This window comes from Lissotriton vulgaris, chromosome 3_2 (assembly GCF_964263255.1).
Source record: "Lissotriton vulgaris chromosome 3_2, aLisVul1.2, whole genome shotgun sequence".
NCBI classification, from domain to species: Eukaryota; Metazoa; Chordata; class Amphibia; order Caudata; family Salamandridae; genus Lissotriton; species Lissotriton vulgaris.
In genome coordinates this window covers 236,714,221-236,733,969 of record NC_141690.1, presented here as the reverse complement: position 1 = coordinate 236,733,969, position 19,749 = coordinate 236,714,221, and the positions used below count along the sequence as shown (strand labels likewise).

Sequence of the window (19,749 nt, the reverse complement as noted above, 5' to 3'; positions counted from 1 at the left end):
GTTTTGTGTTTATTCAAGGGAAGATTGGTGTGGAGCCTGTGGTGTTTGGCTGTGTATATGCTCCCCCCCCCCTGCAATGGGCCTTGGCTGAGCGGTTGTTTGCCCTATGGACTGAGCTCCCCGACTCCCTGGCTGTGATTGGTGGTGACTGGAACGATGTGGTGGATGTGGCTATGGACCGACAGCGGAGGCCTGGAGTGGCACCAGTGTCCTCCCCCACGCGGCTGGGGGCTCTGATGGATGGTCTGGGTTGGGCGGATGTGTGGAGGCACTTGCATGCAGCGCGACGAGAGTACACATACGTCTCTGCGGCCCATGGCTCCCTTTCGCGCCTGGACTATGTGTTTGTTCCGAGGGCCTTCCTTGCTAGAGTGAAGGGGGCGGCGATTCGGCCTCGCGGGCTCTCCGACCATTCCCCTGTGGCAGTCCAGATAGATCTGCATAAAGCGCGCCAACCTTTCAGGTGGCGGATGTCCACGTGGCATCTACAGCGCCCTGACTACTCCCAGCATCTTCGTGGCGCAATCGCCCAATACTGGCAGGACAATCTTGCCGGGGGGGTGGACGCTGTGACCGTCTGGGAGGCCATGAAGCCCACTCTGCGGGGTATTGATATTGCATGGTGTGCATCTGCACGCCGGACTCGGCTGGAGGGCATTGCTGCTGCTGCGGGGCGGGTGGAAGACCTTGAGGCTCGCCACAGAGAGGCGGCAGATGATGTCGCCCTACGGCTGCTCCTGCAGGCGCAGCAATCTTACTCCTCGGTCTTATTGGACGAGGCTCGTCAGGCGTGGTTGGCCACCCGTAGCCGGGTCTACCAGTGGGGCGACAAGTCCTGCTCAATGCTCCATAGGCTCTGTCAACAAACTTTGCAGCCCCTTACACTCCCGGGTCTGGTCGATGCCGCGGGTGTGGCGATTACAGACCCGGCCAGTCTCGCCACGAGCTTTGCGCATTATTATGGGCGTCAATATGCCTCCCGGGAGACTCTCTCCCCTGCTGATATTGCAGACTATCTCAAGTCGGTTCCCCCATCCGCTGTGTCTGACGAGGTGCGCGACGCCCTGGATCTTCCCCCGACGGCTGAGGAGCTCGGTGACGCGCTGGGTCAACTAAATGTGGGCAAAGCGCCGGGACCGAGCGGCTTTCCCAGCGAATTCTATAAACAGTTCCATCTGCAGCTCGGGCCGCATTACCTGCGTGCCCTGGAGCAGGCGCGGGAGCAGGGCCGCCTCCCACCGGACTGGCGCCATGCCGAAATCGTGGTGTTCCAGAAGCCGGGAAGGCCGCCGGACCGCCATGAATCTTATCGCCCCATATCCCTTATTAACTTCGAGGCCAAGCTCCTTGCCAAGGCGCTCGCGAACCGCTTGCTTCCCCATATCTCTGCCCTTGTTCACCCAGATCAGGCAGGCTTCATGCCACGCCGGGCGACGCGGCACAATATACGGCGGGCGCAGGCTGCGATAGATGCGATCGGATCTCCGGAGGATCAGGCGGCGTTATTGTTAGCCGACATCGATAGTGCCTTTGATTCGGTCAGCTGGACGTTCCTCTTCACCCTTCTGCCGCTGCTGAACTTCGGTCCAGTCTTCATCTCTTACGTCCGCCTGCTCTATACTGGGGTCACAGCCTCGGTACGTGTCTCGGGGGCGGTTTCGGCTCGTTTCCCGGAAACCAGGGGCACGCGTCAAGGGTGTCCGCTCTCCCCCTACCTTTTCGCGCTGGCCATGGAACCGTTGGCCGCCAGGGTACGCCATGATGCCATCTATCGTGGCTTTGTGTGGAGTGCGGATCACGCGGACCGCATCGCTTTATATGCGGACGATGTGCTGTTCTTCATGTCAGACCTGCGGCGTACGGGCCCCCGAGTCCTAGAATTGATGCAGGGCTTTGGTCGGGCGTCGGGGCTATTCCTTAACCCGCGCAAGTCGACCCTATGGGTGCTGGGAGGTAGTGCGGTCGAGTATCCTTGGGCGGCGTCCCTTCAGATCGCAGTGGGGGGTGTGAAATACCTGGGAGTCTTCCTCTCGGCCTCGCCTACGGAGGCGTGGAGCCGGAACGTCCAGCCGGTTTGGGACCGGGTCCAGTTGGACATCAAGACATGGGCGCGCATGCCTCTTAACATCTACGGTCGTTCGGCCATCTTTAAGATGGTGGCCTTGCCCCGTCTCCTCTACCAACTACAGAATCATCCCTACCCGATTGACCCGCAGTGGTTCCGCAGTGTTGACTCCGTGTTGGGCAGGTTTCTGTGGGCTGGGGGTGCTTCCAGGGTGGCGCTACGTACGTGCTTCCTCTCGACTTACTGTGGCGGCTTGGCAACCGCTGATATATTGTCCTACTATCAGGCCTCCCATCTCCTAGTGCTTAATGAGTGGTGGTATGGGGACCGCTGTGACCCGGCCTATGCTCTGGAGCACTTTCTAATGGGCGACGCCTCCCTCCACACATTGCTGTATTCGGCCAGGCGGAGGCGACAGCTCCCGCGGGTCACCCAGGAGGTTTTCGCGGTCTGGCGGAGGGCCCTGCACCGTATGGGCTGGTGGGGTAGGCTGACGGCTGAGACTCCGTTGTGGCGTAATGGCCTGCTGCCGGCGTTCGCGTCGCTGCAGGGATTCGACGGCTGGAACGCGATTGGGATCTCGTCCCTTGGACATGTCCTCTCTGGCACCACTCTTAAGTCCTTTCAGGATCTCAGCTCTGAATTCAACATGCCCAGGTCTCAGTTCTTTCGTTACCTCCAATTTCGTCATGCTCTTACTCCTAGCCTGGTGGGACTGGAACAGCTCCCGGACTTTAGTCCCATGGAGGCGAAACTGTTTATGGGGGATTTGGGTAACAAGAAGGTCTCCCAGATTTACCGTTCCTTGGTTACACACTGCTCCCCTTCGCTCTCGACACTGAAGGCCTCGTGGGAGGCGGATGTTGGTCCCCTAGATGGCGACGACTGGCGCGAGGCCCTTGAACCCCCCGTGGTGCTGCTATTGTGGTCCGCCTCCGCTTCATCCAGTTCAAGTACCTCCACCGAGCTTATTTCACAAGAGACCGTTTGTGGCGGGCAGGCCTCATTGCGACTCCGGAGTGCCTGAGATGTGGTTCCGAGAGGGGCACCCTCTTCCACACTGTGTGGTCTTGTGTGAGGCTGGCACGATTCTGGACCAGGGTCTGGGACTGTCTGTCTGAGGTGTTGGGGTGGGACCTGCCCCGTACCCATAGGCTGGGTCTTCTTCATGTCCTAGAAAACATTGGGGGCAACATTTACAAGCGCCATCTGTTGTTACTGGGGTTGGTGGTGGCGAAGAGGGACCTGGTGCAGGCCTGGAAGAGCGAGCGCGCCCCCCCCCCCTCAGTGCCTGGAAGGCGGGCCTGGACTTCCTCATGGGTTTGGAGCAGCCTGTTTTTGAAGCTCGGGGATGTCCCCGCAAACATTTCAAAATATGGAAGCGGTGGGCGGATCACAGAGGCTTGACCCTCGACCCTCCCATGGACATGGATGATGCACTGCCGCAGGATGTTGACCTCACGCCCTAGACTGTTGGCCGGCTCCACCCTTGTATACCGTCTCCTATGGCTGAACTGTGATCACGTGCACAGGGTTAGGGTGGGATAAGGGGTGGGTAGTGGACGGGGTTGGGTGGGGTGTTGGGATTGGTGGGCGGGTGTAGTTTCAAAAATTTGCTCTATATATTGGGTTCAATGCTATATCAATGCTATATCTTTTCATATCTGCCGTTGACAGTCTCCTCCTGATTGTGGAGGGCTGTACTGAAACTTGATTGAACTCCTAATAAAAATGGTTTTGAAAAAAAAAAAAAAAATGAAATACTGTGAATTTAGTTTTCCCCTATTACAATAATGAGCTCTCCTATAGGTTATCATTGGAGATGCCTCGTAACATTTTACAAGTGTAACTTTCAATTGGGAACAGCTAGAGAATTGTAGTTTAGGCTCTCTTAGCTCAGGATTTAATAACAAATCTTCTTGTAGATGTTTTTTTTTAATTGTGTGTGAGAAAAAGCCACTTTTAGAAAGTGTGCATTTTCTTGTTTAACCGATGCCTGTGCCTCTGCCTGCCTGTGGAAACAATGCTTGGTTTTAGATTGACAGGAGCTGTTTGTGCATTCACTCCAGACACTCGCGCAAATGAAGTTGAGGTGTGCCCTGCATATGCTGATAGGCCATCCTGGGCTAGAGTGGTGGGAGGAGTTGTCATTAGCACCTAAATAGACTGTGCCTGTCCTGTACAATGCTGTCCCACCCCCTGTAGTGTGGCTGGAACAGGGATGACAAACTGGTTTTGCTGAGCAAGAGAAACTTTTTGAACAAAGACTTCAAAGAGAACAAGCATTGGAAATGCAATAGGTCTCGCATTAGAAAAGTTGGAGCTATTGGTCTTGTAAATGACAAATATTTTATTTATGTGTTGGTTTTTAAAATAGCTAAATGGATAGCTTTGTCATTTACAATGCCAATAGTTATAACTTTTGCGAATGTGACACCTATAGCATTTGGAATGCAACATGTTATGGTTTTACGTGACTTAGATGGCAGCTCTGGTCGTTAGGCCACATCTCTAGAGAGCACGAGAGTGCAGCAGGGGAGAGAAGCACAGAGAGGGAGCAGAGAGTGCAGCAAGGAAGAGAAGCACGGAGAGGGAGCCCAAGAGTGAAGCAAGGGTGAGATGCACGGACAGGGAGCCTGAGAGTGCAGCAGGGGACAGAAGCATGGAGAGGGAGACAGAGTGTATCAGGGGCGATAAGTACGGACAGGGAGCCCAAGAGCGAAGCAAGAGAGAGAAGCAGGAGAGGGAGTCTGAGATTATAGAAAGGGAGAGAGTTGAGTATAGAAAGGGAGAAGATGAGTTTGGGAGAGAGGCATGAGAGGTGGAAGGCAGAGCAATGGGCATTATCCGTGACCGTAGGCAAAGCACTTTAGCTCTCACTTAAGTTCATTCGACTGTAATGAGGTCACACGGCAAATGGAACACCCCAAGTCCTGTCAGGAGAGCCAAGTAGATGAGAGAGATGGCAGCTCCGTGGGGAGAGCCTGGGGGAAGGTGCGCAGCGAAAAGAGGAAAAGGGCACGCGGAGAAGGCGCGAGGCGACAAGCGACAAGGAGGAGACAGACAGAAAGAGATAGGAACCTGGGAGTAAAAAGTAAAAGAGAAAAAAATGTAAAGAAGAGAACAGGGTGAAAATAAAAGGGTGAAGACGGAGGTGAGAAAGTGGAGGAAAAGATTCACACGGAAAGACAAAGCCTGCTTCAAAAGTGACAGAAATTAAAGAGGAAGACACCGAAAGAACGAGTAACTAGCGGAAGAAAGAGGATGGAAATAAAGTATAGAAAACAGGGAGAGGACACCCAACGATAAAAGAAACAAGATACAAGTTAAAAGAAAAGAAGACACGGCCGGCCGGCCATGAAAATGAAAGCACGGCCGGCCGGGAAAGCCTTTGATGCCGCAGGGGGTGGAGCGGCAGAAGAGAGGGGGGAGGGGAGGTTGAGGAGAGAGGGAAGATGGGAGGGAGGAGAGTTATTTTTCACTTTTCAAAAAGCCTTTTAAAAAAATCTCTCAACCTCTCAATTTATCGACCTTGGCAGGATGCAAGACTAAGGTGACCCTACCGGGATTCAAATTCTAAATGTGCAGGTCACAATTCTGCATCGATTGCTCAGCTCACTGAGCTGTCTCGTTAGCGCATTGCAGGAGTTCGGTAGAGAGGGCAGCGCGGTTAAGTTTAACCAACACAAATGTCTTGAAGGTATTCTTAAAAAGAACACACCTATCAGAATAAATGACGAATTACCTATAAATATGCATGCCTCCAGGCCAAGGGTGTGAAAGAGTTGGCCAGGGGCCGACTGTCTGAAAACGGAGCCATTGAGGCCAACGTTGAGCAGGACTCCGGTGCAGACACCCGGTGATCCCGGCGGATTAACCAATTAAAGCGGGGGTCGCTGCAACGCCTTGGTTGGCCTGAACTGACCGATTCCACCTAGTGGCTTTCTTTTCCAAAGTTTTATGGTGGTTTTATTGTGACCGTTTTCTAATTACTTTTACTTACTCTTGTGCTGACAGGAACCTACCTGCCTGTACTATTTTGGTGCGTGCGAGTATTTTTTTAGGGGGGAGGGCGAAAGAGATAAATGTGCGTGTGAGAACACGTCTTGCTCTCTTGCAAAGCGCTCTAACGCCATTGGGTCAAGTCTGCGCTATAGAAGATTGCAAATGTGATGCGTGTGTTATACAGAGAAGTTTGATAACACGTCTTGCTCTAACGCCATTGGGCCAAGTCTGCGCTACAGAAGACGTCAAATAATAACAAAGGGTCTGCGGGCGGGAGTAAAGGGATGGGACAGCGGGCGGGTGGGAGTAAAGAGATAGCAGACAACAGGTGCACTAGCGGGAGTAAAGAGATGGGACAACGGGCGGGTGGGAGTAAAGAGATGGGGACAAGGAGTGTGCGGGCGGGACTAAAGAGATGGGACAGCGGGCGGGCGGGAGTAAAAAGAGAGCGGACAGCGGGTGCACGGGCGGGAATAAAGAGATGGGACAATGGGCGGGCGGGCGGGAGTAAAGAGATAGCAGACAAGGGGTGCATGGGCGGGAGTAAAGAGATGGGAAAACGGGCGGGAGTAAAGAGATAAGAGATGGAGACAAGGGGTGCACAGGCGGGAGTGAAGAGATAGCGGACAAAGTTGTATGGAAAACAAGCGGAAGGGATAGCAGGCTTGTTCCCCTGGTTAGGTGTTGTCGCAACAGGCCTGCATTGCTGTGGGGAGGGGGGAGGAGAAATGCGACACGGCAGGCAGGGGAGGAGGCGGAGCGGGGGTGTGGGAGGAGGAAGAGCAGATTAAGGAGAGCGGGAGGAGGCAGCGAGTAGTTTAGCGAGCCAAAATGGAGGGCATTGCTGTGAGGAGGGGGGAGGAGAAATGCGACACGGCAGGCAGGGGAGGGGGTGAAGCGGGGGTGTGGGAGGAGTGCTGCTGAGGGAACAGACGGCAATTTAGTGCTGTGCATGTGCATTTTAGGTCAATGCTCTTGCGCATTGACCTAAAACCGCACGGGCACAGCACCAAATCGCCAGTTGGGTAAAGTCTGTTTAAAGCCCTATAGTCTTGCTCTGCTCAATGCGCATGCACATTGAGAGGCGAGACCTAAAAAGGGGTATAAGTATTAGATCTGAAACAACAGAACTTTAGATTGCTTCTTGACTAAGAGGACCCTGCCATGAAGAAGAGCAGAAGAGCTGCCAGTAGGTGTGCTGCCCTCCTTCGCTGTGTTGCTTTGCTAGGTGGATCTGCAGGTGCTGTTTTTTACTGTGGGCAGTGGAAACGATTGGACTTTGCCCTGCTGTGGTATCCTGCTTAAAGAAGATGCCCAAGGGCTTGATGTAGTCCAGGAGGTGTGTTGCCCCCCTTTTTGTGTTGCTTTGCTGGGTGGATCTGCAGGTGCAGTTTCTGTCTGTGGGCAGTGGAAAGGATTGAACATTTGCCCTGCTGTGGTATCCTGCTTAAAGAAGATCTCCAATGGCTTGATGTAGAGATGTTTCCTGTTAAGAAGGGACACAAAGACTTCACCTGTAGCTGACCTGCCTTGTGGTGTAAAACCGACTTCTGGGCCCTTAGAGGTTGTTCCTGCAGCAAACAACCTGCAAAATCGACACTTTGTCCTTCTTGCAGCTGAGGTTTTCAATGCAGCACTACCAAGCAGGATAAATTGCCGACGTACAGCCTGTGCACCCGAAGAAATCGATGCACCGCCTGTCAGCAGCCTGACGAATCACTGCACACTGAGTCCCGCGCACCTGCCTCTGAAGTCTGAGACCACCACCCTGACTCCAATGCAGGCCCTGCTATGTGGCTAAAAGAAACAATGCATCCTGGGACTGCGGCTGAAGAAGTCAACGCAGTGCCTGTTTGCCGCTGCCGCATTGACATTCAGTGCATCTAGATTTCCACACATTGCCCCTGTGCGCCATGCATCTCTGACACAGCACCAGCATCCCAGAACAGTCTTGGAATCGACGCATCACTTCCCTATAGAGTCCCCATACAGTCTGGATTCAACACATCACTTTTCCTGTGTGCATCATAACTGTCTCATCACCTCCCCAAGGACTCAGGAACTGACGCATTGCTGTGTTTTCCGACACTTCCCTCCACTGCGGCTGTTTTTCCTTGTGGATTTCGATGCATTTGAGGTACTTTGTGTAAAATGTATGCATCTGTAGACATCTATGGACAGAATTGCTAGAAACCTTTTAAAAAATCATATTTTGAATTGTGTATGTTGGATTTTTGACATTTTGGCCTTGTTTGGTTTAGATAAAGATACATACTTTTCCTAAACTGGTGTGGTGTACATTTGTAGTGTTTTCACTGTGTTACTGTATGTATTTAGTGCAAATACTTTACACATTGGAGCTGGGATAATCCTGTCTACTCGTACCAAGCTACCAAGGAGGTAAGTAGGGGTTATGGAAGTGTGTATCTCCCTTATCCTGATCAGAAGGATGGGTCACTACTTGGACAGGGTACAAACCACTGCCAATTAGAGACCCCCATTTCTAACACACAGAGATTGGTGTTTAATTTTCTTTCTCTGACAAAGAAGTTAGATAATTTTCTGACAATGTTGCTGGGGCACAGGGAGTGTGAAAGGAAAGGCTGTAGGATGTCAGTTGTTTATACTAACACACAACATTTAAATACCTGTAAAATAACTGTGCGAATGTGTCAAAATATATCATCATTTAGGAAAGCACATGTTATATTAATTCTGAAGTGAGATGGAAACAAAGATTTTATTAAGTCAAAACAAATCAAGATAGGTTACTTGATGATGTGCAAATTGTAGATTTTCTCTGAAAACCGATTTCCACACATTATCGTTCGTGCACTACTTAGTTTTATCAGCATGTCAGTGTGAATTTTGTGGCCATTTCAATGGAAAATACGCTCTTTGTCAATGATGGTGCCCTACTGCACCAGGCTCTAGTAATAAAGTTATGACAGTGTGCTCGAAAAATGCACCTCCAGCTACATACCACACCCTTATCGCTCTCCTGCTGAATCGGTGCGACTCATTTGCTAACTTGTTCTTTTGAGTGACACTTGGATTTTTCTCAATCCCTTAAACTTCAGTGATGTTCTATTGATCCAGGACCCCCACTCTGAAAATTGAACCAGCACCACTGCTTCAATGGTGCTCTCAAGGCCATGCCACCAATCAGTGGACCCAGACAGTGAGCCGAATAAAAGACGAACAACCTACTTTGAACTACCCAAATGCTTTTTATGTTCACATGGGCTTCCTAGTTATCGCAAGTGACTTTGAGGGGACATGTAGCGGTGATTGGTGATGATGGAAACTCCTTAACATATGGAAAAGCAAATACAGTTTTGATGTATTTTCAAGATTCATCAAAGAGACTTTTGGCCATGCACATTGTCAGTATCTTGAATTGGGTTCATTCATTCACTAATATTTAGTGTAGGGTTTTCAGTGATGGGGTGACGTGTCGTCTATTTGCTAGCTTGAACCCCGTTCTTGGCTAATGCATATTGTAGTCTTGAATAGTGAAATGCACAAGGCTAATTTGCCTGAGATATGAAGTTGCGCCTAAGTTAAGCCCGTCTGCGCCCGTCCGCGACGGGCCGGGACCAGGGGCCACATACCCTGTTCCTCACTTGGTCTATACCTCCTCCCAACTCATAGCACTCTCTGCTTCTTCCTTCCCCCTCCCCTTATATCAGCTACAGCAGCTACACTCACTTGGTATTCTTTCGTTCCCTCCTTCGTCTCTCTCGCACCACCTGATGCCGAACTCTCTTAATCCCCCCCCCTATTAATTCTTCGTCGGTTTCACGCCCCCCCCCCCCCCCCCCTGCTCTCACTGTGGCCTCTGCCTGCTTACTTAACACCCGGTCTGCAGTTAAACATCAGACAGCACTTTTTAATCTCTTGACCACTGATTCCCCTGACTTTTTATTTTTGACCGAAACTTGGTTTTCTGCTGACTCTCTCCCTGATCTTTTAGCCATCCTCCCCGACACCCACTACGCCCTCCGAGCTGATCGCTCGGATGGTAGGGCCGGTGGAGGGGTGGCGATGATCATCAGGTCGGCACTTAAATTTCAACTTCTCCCCCACTCCCCCATACTCAACGTGGACTACCTCGTGGCCCGTTCCCTTAATCTTCCCTCTCCTCTTACTGTTGTCCTTGTCTATCGCCCCCCTCAATCGATGCCCTCTTTCGTAGCCTCCATCCAGGACCTCTTGGCCACCCTGGTGGTTAACAATTCCTCCGTTCTACTTCTTGGAGATTTCAATTTCTGGCCGGGAGATCCCAAGGAAGATCTCGCTTCCAAAGATTTTTCTGCCACTCTTCACTGCTTGAACCTTACCCCCTATGTCACAGCCCCTACCCATGCTCAAGGTCATATCCTTGATCAAATCTGGTCTTCTTGCCCCCTTGCCTCACTTCCCTCTATCTCCCCATGTGTTTGGTCGGATCACTATACCATTTCCTTCTCTATTCACTTGGGTGTGGTTGACAAGCCCTCTTTCCCCAAAAACCTCCTGGTCCGCAATTGGAATCAGACCGACCTTGACTCTCTCTCACTTTCCCTGGCTTCTTCTGTTCCTGATCTTACCAACCTCCCTCTTGAGTCTCAGGTCAATGCTATCAGTACATGGCTTTCCTCTTCGTGTGATCGAGTGGCCCCGCTAAAAAAGATCAAGGCAGTTCGCCCTTACGATGCGCACGGATCTATGACAGAATATCGACTACAAAAATATCGACCTACAAGAATATCGAGTCAACAATATCGAGGGCAAAAATATCGACATCCTATCTACAAAATGGTAAGTACAAAAATATCGAAAAAATAATATCGTTGTAAAAAATATCGATGTTAAAAATATCGATTTTTTTTTTAATATATATAAATGTAAAAGTAAGTATATAACACTAATAAATAAAATATACATATTTAAAAGTATCTAATAATGTTTAAAATTAATAAATAAAAATATATACAGTAAAGATATAATATATATGTACTGAACAATAAGTATTAATAATTAATTTACTAAAAATACCCCATTACCCAAGAACTGAAAACTGACCCTGAACCCTAAAAATACCCCTTTACCCAAGAACTGAAAACTGACCCTGAACCCTAAAAATACCCCTTTACCCAAAAACTGAAAACTGACCCTGAACCCTAAAAATACCCCTTTACCCATGAACTGAAAACTGACCCTGAACCCTAAAAATACCCCTTTCCCCATGAACTGAAAACTGACCCTGAACCCTAAAAATACCCCTTTACCCATGAACTGAAAACTGACCCTGAACCCTAAAAATACCCCTTTCCCCATGAACTGAAAACTGACCCTGAACCCTAAAAATACCCCTTTACCCATGAACTGAAAACTGACCCTGAACCCTAAAAATACCCCTTTCCCCATGAACTGAAAACTGACCCTGAACCCTAAAAAATACCCCTTTACCCATAAACTGAAAACTGACCCTGAACCCTAAAAATACCCCCTTACCCAAGAACTGAAAACTGACCCTGAACCCTAAAAATACCCCTTTACCCAAGAACTGAAAACTGACCCTGAACCCTAAAAATACCCCTTTACCCAAAAACTGAAAACTGACCCTGAACCCTAAAAATACCCCTTTACCCATGAACTGAAAACTGACCCTGAAACCTAAAAATACCCCTTTACCCATGAACTGAAAACTGACCCTGAACACTAAAAATACCCATTTACCCATGAACTAAAAACTGACCCTGAACCCTAAAAATACCCCTTTACCCAAAAACAGAAAACTGACCCTGAACCCTAAAAATACCCCTTTACCCGAAAACCCAAAAATGACCCTGAACCCTAAAAATACTCCTTAACCCAAAGGTAAATAATATTATTTAATTACCAATTAATTACTAATTTAAAATATGTACCAAATTATATTAATTAATTAACTAATTAATATTAATTATTTGCCAATTAATTAGTTATAAATATTTAAAAACATATATTAATTAATTAATTATTATTAAATTACTCCCCACCCTATTCCCCTATAAACCCACATCCCGCTACAGAAAATATATATCAATTAATCAATTAATTATTTCCCAATTATCAATATTAATTAGCAAATAATTATAATTAATTAATTAATCCTACTAATTATTAATCAACTTACCATAATTAAATTACTTCCCACCCTATTCCCCTATAAACCCACATCCCGCTACAGAAAATATATATCAATTAATCAATTAATTATTTCCCAATTATCAATATTAATTAGCAAATAATTATAATTAATTAATTAATCCTACTAATTATTAATCAACTTACCATAATTAAATTACTTCCCACCCTATTCCCCTATAAACCCACAACCCGCTCCGGTACTAAAACATCAAATGTCCTTATAAATTTCTATATTATTATAGAAAATGTATACACATATAATAGTAATTATTTTAAATACTTGAATTAAACATATAACACATACATAATAAAAAACTATAAAATAATACAAATATCGATATTAGTGTCATCGAAATTATTAACATCGATATATATGCTATCGATATTACTAACTTCGATATTACTTACATCGATATTAAGTATTTCGATATTACTTACCTTGGGTCGATATTCTGTCCTACGATATTCTTGCCTTCGATATTATGCTCCTTCGATATTACAGACTCGATATTATGGTAAGTCGATATTTCCAACTCGATATTTTGACTGTCTACCGATGCGCACAGATGGTTTTCTCCAGAGCTCAAAGCTTTAAAACTCGACCTCAGGCGGTCGGAACGTCTCTGGAGACGGCAATACTCTCCCTCTCTGCGCGCTAAATACAAATTACTCCTCACTAACTACAAAAAAGCTATCCTTGCGGCAAAAACCTCCTATTTCACTGAGAGAGTAGCTCTCTCCGCAAACAAATCTCGTGAAATCTTCTCTCTAGTTCACAATCTTGCTACTTCCGATCGCTCTTCTCCTTGTCTGGTCCCTTCTCAGTCCCTCTGTTTGTCACTTAATGACTTTTTTATAGACAAGATTGTGAAGATTAAAGCTAACATTCCGACGGTGCCCCAACCCATTCCCACCTGCCCAGTTACTCCTTCTCCCTCTTCTTTCTTCACTTTTCCCCCCATCTCTCCTGACCTATTTCACAACTACCTGCTCAAGGTTAAATCTGGTTCCCCTATGGACTGTGCACCGGCGCGCATTCTCAAAACTCTTTTCACCAACTGTCCTGCTCCCCCGCTCACTTTGCTTAATTCTTCTTTGGCCTCCGGTTCCGTTCCCTTATCATTTAAATCCGCCGTTGTTCTCCCCATTCTCAAAAAACCTGGTCTAGATCCTTCCCTCCCTGCTCATTTCCGTCCCATTTCCCTCCTCCCCTACCTAGCTAAGATCCTCGAGACCCATGTCACTTCTTGCCTCTCCTCGTATATCGAGGACAACGGCCTTTTAGCCTCCCATCAAGCAGGCTTTCGCCAAGGCCATTCTACGGAGGCAGTGGTTCTCGCGGTTCTAGATGAACTTAAGGGGAAGGCAGATTCCAACCTCCCCCAAGCCCTGGTCCTTCTCGATTTGTCCGCTGCGTTTGACACGGTTGACCACTCCATTCTTCTCGACCGTGTTAGCGCAGCGGGCATCCGGGGCGCGGCCTTTTCCTGGCTAGCGTCCTTTCTTCAGGATAGGTACCAGGAGGTTCATCTTTCCGGCTTCTCTGCCCCCCCCCCCGTCCGGTCACCTGTGGTGTTCCCCAGGGCTCCTCTCTTTCCCCTATTCTCTTTAATCTTTACATCTGTCCCCTTGTCACTTCTCTTCTTGAGCTGGGGGTCTCGGTGTATAACTACGCATATGACCTCCAGCTCGTCTTTGATCTTTCTTCTTCTGCTGATTCTCTCCCTAAATTCAGTTCCACCTTAATTTTCATTTCCGAGTGGATGAGCGCCAACCATCTTAAGCTCAACCCCGATAAGACGGAACTTGTCCTCACGGGTGGTCCATCTAACCCTTGGTCCCCAGCACACTGGCCCCTTTCTTTTGGTCCCCCTCCCACACCTTCCTCCTCTGTTCGCACTCTTGGCATCAAAGTTAGTTCTGACCTAACAATGCACAGTCAGATTAGCTCTGTTGTGTCGTCCTGCTTCCTGTCCCTCCGCCTCATCCGGAAAATCTCACGTTTTTTCACTACTGATGCACTCAAAACCATAGTCCTGGCCTTAGTCATCTCCCGACTTGACTATGGGAATGGCCTGTACGTGGGCATTCCAGCCTACGAGTCCCGACGTCTACAGGCCAATCAAAATCAAGCTGCTCGCCTCATTCTCTCCCTTCCCAAATCCTCCCATATCACTCCTGTTCTCAAATCTCTGCACTGGCTCCCTATCCGCTTCAGATCTCTCTTTAAGTTAGCCTGCTTTGCCTTTCGAGCTCATTCCCGCTCTGCCCCTGTCTACATCTCCTCCCTAATTACATCTCACGCCCCCAGTCGCATCCTTCGCTCTTCTTCTCTCTCTCTCTTGCACATCTCCCGCTTCCGCAAATCCAGAACTGGTGGCACTCGCCTCTCTGTTTTGGCCCCCCAGTTCTGGAACAGCCTCCTACTTCACATTCGTTCCATCCCCATCTACACCCATTTCCGAAAAGCCCTTAAAACCTTCCTTTTCACCCAGGCCTTTCCTTCTTAGGTTCCCCAGATTCCCTCTGTGAGCCCTGACCAGGTCCCCAGCGCCAGGAAGCCGCTTGGCCGCAGTGCGCTTTATTAAATATTTTTTTCATTCATTCATTCATTTTATGTCATCATTACAACATCACAGTTTAGAACAAAAACACACATGCATGGACACAACACTCCCATGGTCTGAAACAAACAAGGCCACTATCTGTCTCCTCTCTCAATCCAGCCTTTGCTCCCCTCACACACTTCCACCCTGTGTCTGGCACTCCCACACTCTAGCAGCTCCACTTTGGCCATTGCTGCCTCTTCATCCCTGATCCACTTTTCACACAATAGTAAGAGTTTTCAAAGTGGCCAAGCTGCTTGGGGCTTTGATAAAGTGAGAGTGGATTCAGGTCGCCCGGCTGCAGCTACAGCTCAGATGAAACTGGTACAAAGAATAATAGGGAAAGAATCCCAAGTGATGTTTTTATTTGTAGTCTACAACTATATGCTGAAACTATTTCCAGTAACACTATTGCCCAGATTCTGTAAAGTGTCAGGCAACGCAGCGCAGCACCCAAAGAGACTGCTCTGCGTTGCGTGACGGGGAGAGAGCAGGAGAGCGCCATATTCACAGAGATAAGGCTCTGTCCTCTCCCTAGCACTGGGGCTGGTTTCAGCGGCCGTGCGCCAGGCACACACATTAGTGCCATAGTGCTGGGGTGCGTGCCGGAGTCTACCATTGGTTTTGTACAGGAAGGCTGCCCTTTTTGAACAAAATACTATGCCTAGACAAGTTTAAAAGCTGTCCTTACTTTGTATGTGGGCTGTACAGTGCAGCACGCATGCAAAGTCTGAAAAGCACGGAGAAATGAAAACATTTCTCCGTTTAACACCTGCTTTTCAGTGGCGTTCACTTCTGGCACTACCAATGTTAGTGAATAGGGTTTAGCATCAAAAAGCATGGCTGGCTGCATGGGACGCCCATGTACCACCGTCGTACCACCCACTTGATGGGAAGTAAAGCAAAGCAGGTGTTTGTGCTGCTTTTGTTACTTTTACGTACAAACCAACGCTAATACCAATTAGCGTTGGTTTGTAAATCCCAAAACAGGTTTAGCGTCGGGTTTGCATTGAAAAAGTAGCGCTAACCGGATGCTAAACCTTTGAGAATATGGGCCTATGTCTCAAGGACACAAGTCTCACTTATATGAGGCATCAGAATTTTTACTTTATTTGGCCCTGTATTAAAATGTTGAACCTGTGATTATCTTCCACATTAGAACATTAGGACAATGCTTGCTTTTTAGGCAACATTGATAAGCATGCTCAAGGGTATGTCAGGGCATGTTCTACCCTGCTTTACTTCCCACCCCACTCACTTTGCCCCCCAACATTCTGTCTTCCCAGTGCATCCCCTGTGGACCCAGGAACAAAGGCCACTGCTTTGGGCCCAACATTTGTTGCGGTGACGAGCTGGGGTGCTACTTTGGGACATCAGAAACAATGAGATGCCAGGAAGAAAACTACCTGCCCTCGCCTTGTGAGTCTGGAAGAAAATCTTGTGGAAGCAACGGGGGGAGCTGCGCCGCCTCTGGCATCTGCTGCAACAACGGTGAGCACCAACGCGTTCGATGCGCTCCGGCATCGATTCAGTACTCACATCTTATCGCCAAACCTAGCGAAATGTAAAAGCTTTGAGGCAATTCACGTTAAACGTTGTCAGTCTACACCAATTGGTTTACTCATACGTTTGCACTAGATCTACAAAATTTGGAATGGGAATTCCGTTCCACTATTACTACTGGAAATCTGTGATAGTTGTAACTTTACGTAGTGCGCTCACAACTTGCAAATCGCTGCGCCACACTGAAACAACTCTCAAGGAGATAGACGACTGTGATTAGTGTGGTATGGACAAGGGTGTAGCCTTTCATTCAGAACTTTACATGAAATCGATGAAATAACAACCATAGCTAAGCAGACATCATTGTTATGAGAATACAGGACGTAAGCGGCAAAATACATAATTATTATTGTTATGAGAATACAGTGCATAAAATCAGCAAACACAGGTCAAAGATTGTGCAAGCAATGCATTTGTCTCCACCTCCCATAACAGCACAACTCTTCAGAATGTGAAAGTCCCAGCAGAACCTTTTCATATCCATGGCCCACGCCCTCAACCCAAGGCATCTGGAGCATACCTTAGTAGCAACTTCCCCTCCATCACTCAGAGGGATGGGCAACACCCGCAATCCCATACCAACACCTGCTCCAGGGCACTGCATCGCGCATCTGCCCTGCCACGGTACCTGTCACCAGGCAAACCCCCCAAAACGTTCAACTCCAGGCATCCCGGGATAGGACAGAAAGGTCCAAGATCACCAGTTGGTCAGTCCCCCCTCCTGTCTGCCCAGAGCCCACACAAATCAACACCCCTCCAAGGTGTAAGTTCAGTAAACTAGTCCAGAATTTTGGGTAGCCCCTTTTTTCTGCTGCAAGAAATTCTGCCAATTCCACATTCTTCTGGGAGTGGGAGAGTTGGTGTTTGATGTAGTATGTTGCATCCTGGTACGCGGCAGAGAGAAAAAGAGGCCAATTCCTCACCTCGTGATTCCTTATATGCTGCAGTTCTAGGCGCCACCTGATGACGTCAAGGGCAACCATCCTTTGAGGAGATAAAACAAATGAGGGACTCCTCCGCCTTGGCTCTTGCACAGGGGGCAACTAATGGCGCCCCACTGCTATTGCAGGGGGTGCCTGGCCATAGTGCACTCACAACGTGCAAGTCTATGCACCCCATAGAAACAACTGTCAAAGAGATTGTCAACTGTGATTTGTGTGGTATAACCAAGGGCGTAGCCTTTTACTCACATCTTGAGAATACAGGACGTAGGCAGCAAAATACATAATTACCATTGTTATGAGAATACAGGACATAAAACCAGCAAAAACAGCTGAAAGATTGTGCAAGCAATACAACATCTGTCTCCACCTCCCGTAACTGCGCAACTCTTCAGAATGCCAAAGTGCCAGCAAAACCCTTTCCTCATCCATCGCCCACGCCCTCAACCAAGGGCATCCGGGGCATACCTTAGTGGCAACTTCCCCTCCATCACTCAGAGGGATGGGCAACACCCGCAATTCCATACCAACACCTACTGCAGGGCACTGCATAGCGCATTGGTGCTGCCGGGGTACCTGCCACCAGGCAAACCCCCCAAAACGTTCAACTCCGGGCATCAAGGGTAGTGATGCCTTGTATGCTGCAGTTCTAGGGGCCAAATGATGACGTCACGGGACCCTCCTTCGAGGAGAATTGAACGAGGGACTCCGCTGCCTTGGCTTCAACACAGGGAGCGGCAAATGGCCCCCCACTGCTATTGTAGGGGCACCTGGCCACGAGTACTCACAATGCCCCCGCTAGTTTTGGTGTTGTTCCCAACCCATTCCCACACTGGCAACGGGTCGGGTCTTCAACCATTTCTAGGGTCGGTATGCACCAAGGTAAGATCTGGGACTGCTCACAAACGCACAAGATGGGGGTGGGCATAAGCTTTCCCTGCCATGGAAGGTCCACTTACCTCCCATGGGGGCTCATTTACTCTAATGTAATATTACACCATCCTGGAGTGTTTAGTGTGACTACATTGATTTAAAAGCGTAAATTCATATTTTGTGACTACAAACGTGGGTTTGTATTGGTAAATCGAGCCATTTACATAACTGCAAAACACAAGAAGACCTTTGTGAATTTGTTCATTTCACAATACTTTCCAAACCAGTTCAGCACAATTCTAGATCCTTTTTGGTGGAGTGACCCTGGGCGCAATTCTCAAAGGCTTTTACGCTCCTTGCCGCATGGACAGACGTAAACTCCAAGCGCATTCCAGGCTGGAGACTATCTGCAAATTTTTCATAGATGCCCCGTCCACTAACTCCTATAGGCCCGCCCCTGCTACCAGTACAAGTAAATGTCACCCTGCTGACGAAATACCATGTTGACAAACCCCATTTAAGGGGATAAAATTGACCCAATCCTTAATCACAAAATCAGAAATGGGGTGTACCCTCACAGAGGATGTTTCCTGTCCATCTAAGTTGCCACCATTTTGCATCCTGGTACGCGGCAGAGAGAAAAAGTGGCCAATTCCTCACCTCGTGATTCCTTATATGCTGCAGTTCTAGGCGCCTCCTGATGACGTCAAGGGCAACCCTCATTTGAGGAGAAACAAATGAGGGACTCCTCAGGGGCGTAACACAGGCCCACGCATCCCCCGCAGTGAGAGCTCCTAATAGAGTCCAGAGGGGGCCCCTCCACGTACCTGGCAGGGGGGCCCCCCTCAATTATTGTTACGCCACTGGGACTCCTCCGCCTTGACTCTTGCACAGGGGGCATGAACAAACAATGTAATTCATCTATCTACATAGTTTACCGTGATTTCACCTTATTTTGACCCCTAGTGGAGGAAGGTGACATGCAACTAATTAAAGGCCAGGCTGAAAAACTGTTGCTTTTAAATAAATAATGTTCTAATGAGACTTAAAGGTGAACGCTCATAACATGTGAGTCTTAATGGCTAGTGTGCCTGCATCATAACCTGCTGTGCCTGGTTTGTCAGTTTCTCGATGCGCCGATCCATAACAATGGGAACAAAATGATTTAAACTTTAATAAATCGATCAATAAGGATCAACTGCCACCAAGGGAGGCCAATTCCCTCATACAAATTGCAAGCTGTAAGATGCATCTGGCAGAGGGTCGTCAACAGCTGCATTACAAATGAATGCAGTAAAACATGCATTCGTCATCAAGGGAAATGACAACACAGCAAGGAAGAGCAGAGGGTCAATGGCAGGGCAATTAAAAAAAAGATCTGAGCTGAAGGGTTTGCAGTTTTTCATCAGGCAATTGTAAAACGCTGCCAGCCAATCAGACTGCTGAAAGGGAACTTCATCACCTGAGTAATAGCCCTGTGTTAAAGGTCCAGTCATAAGCATCAGAGGGCCTTGCTTTG

At 48.4% G+C, this 19,749-nt stretch overlaps 1 protein-coding gene across 1 annotated transcript in view; it reads left to right on the top strand.

The window, feature by feature from the left end:
• The window catches only part of LOC147725588 (mesotocin-neurophysin MT-like), a 50,752-nt gene that overhangs the window by 15,560 nt on the left and 15,443 nt on the right, over positions 1-19,749 (top strand). Inside the window, exon 2 of the mRNA XM_086964552.1 lies at positions 16,140-16,344. Within this exon, the coding sequence (XP_086820678.1) occupies positions 16,140-16,344 (205 nt within the window). The remainder of the gene's footprint in view (positions 1-16,139; positions 16,345-19,749) is intronic.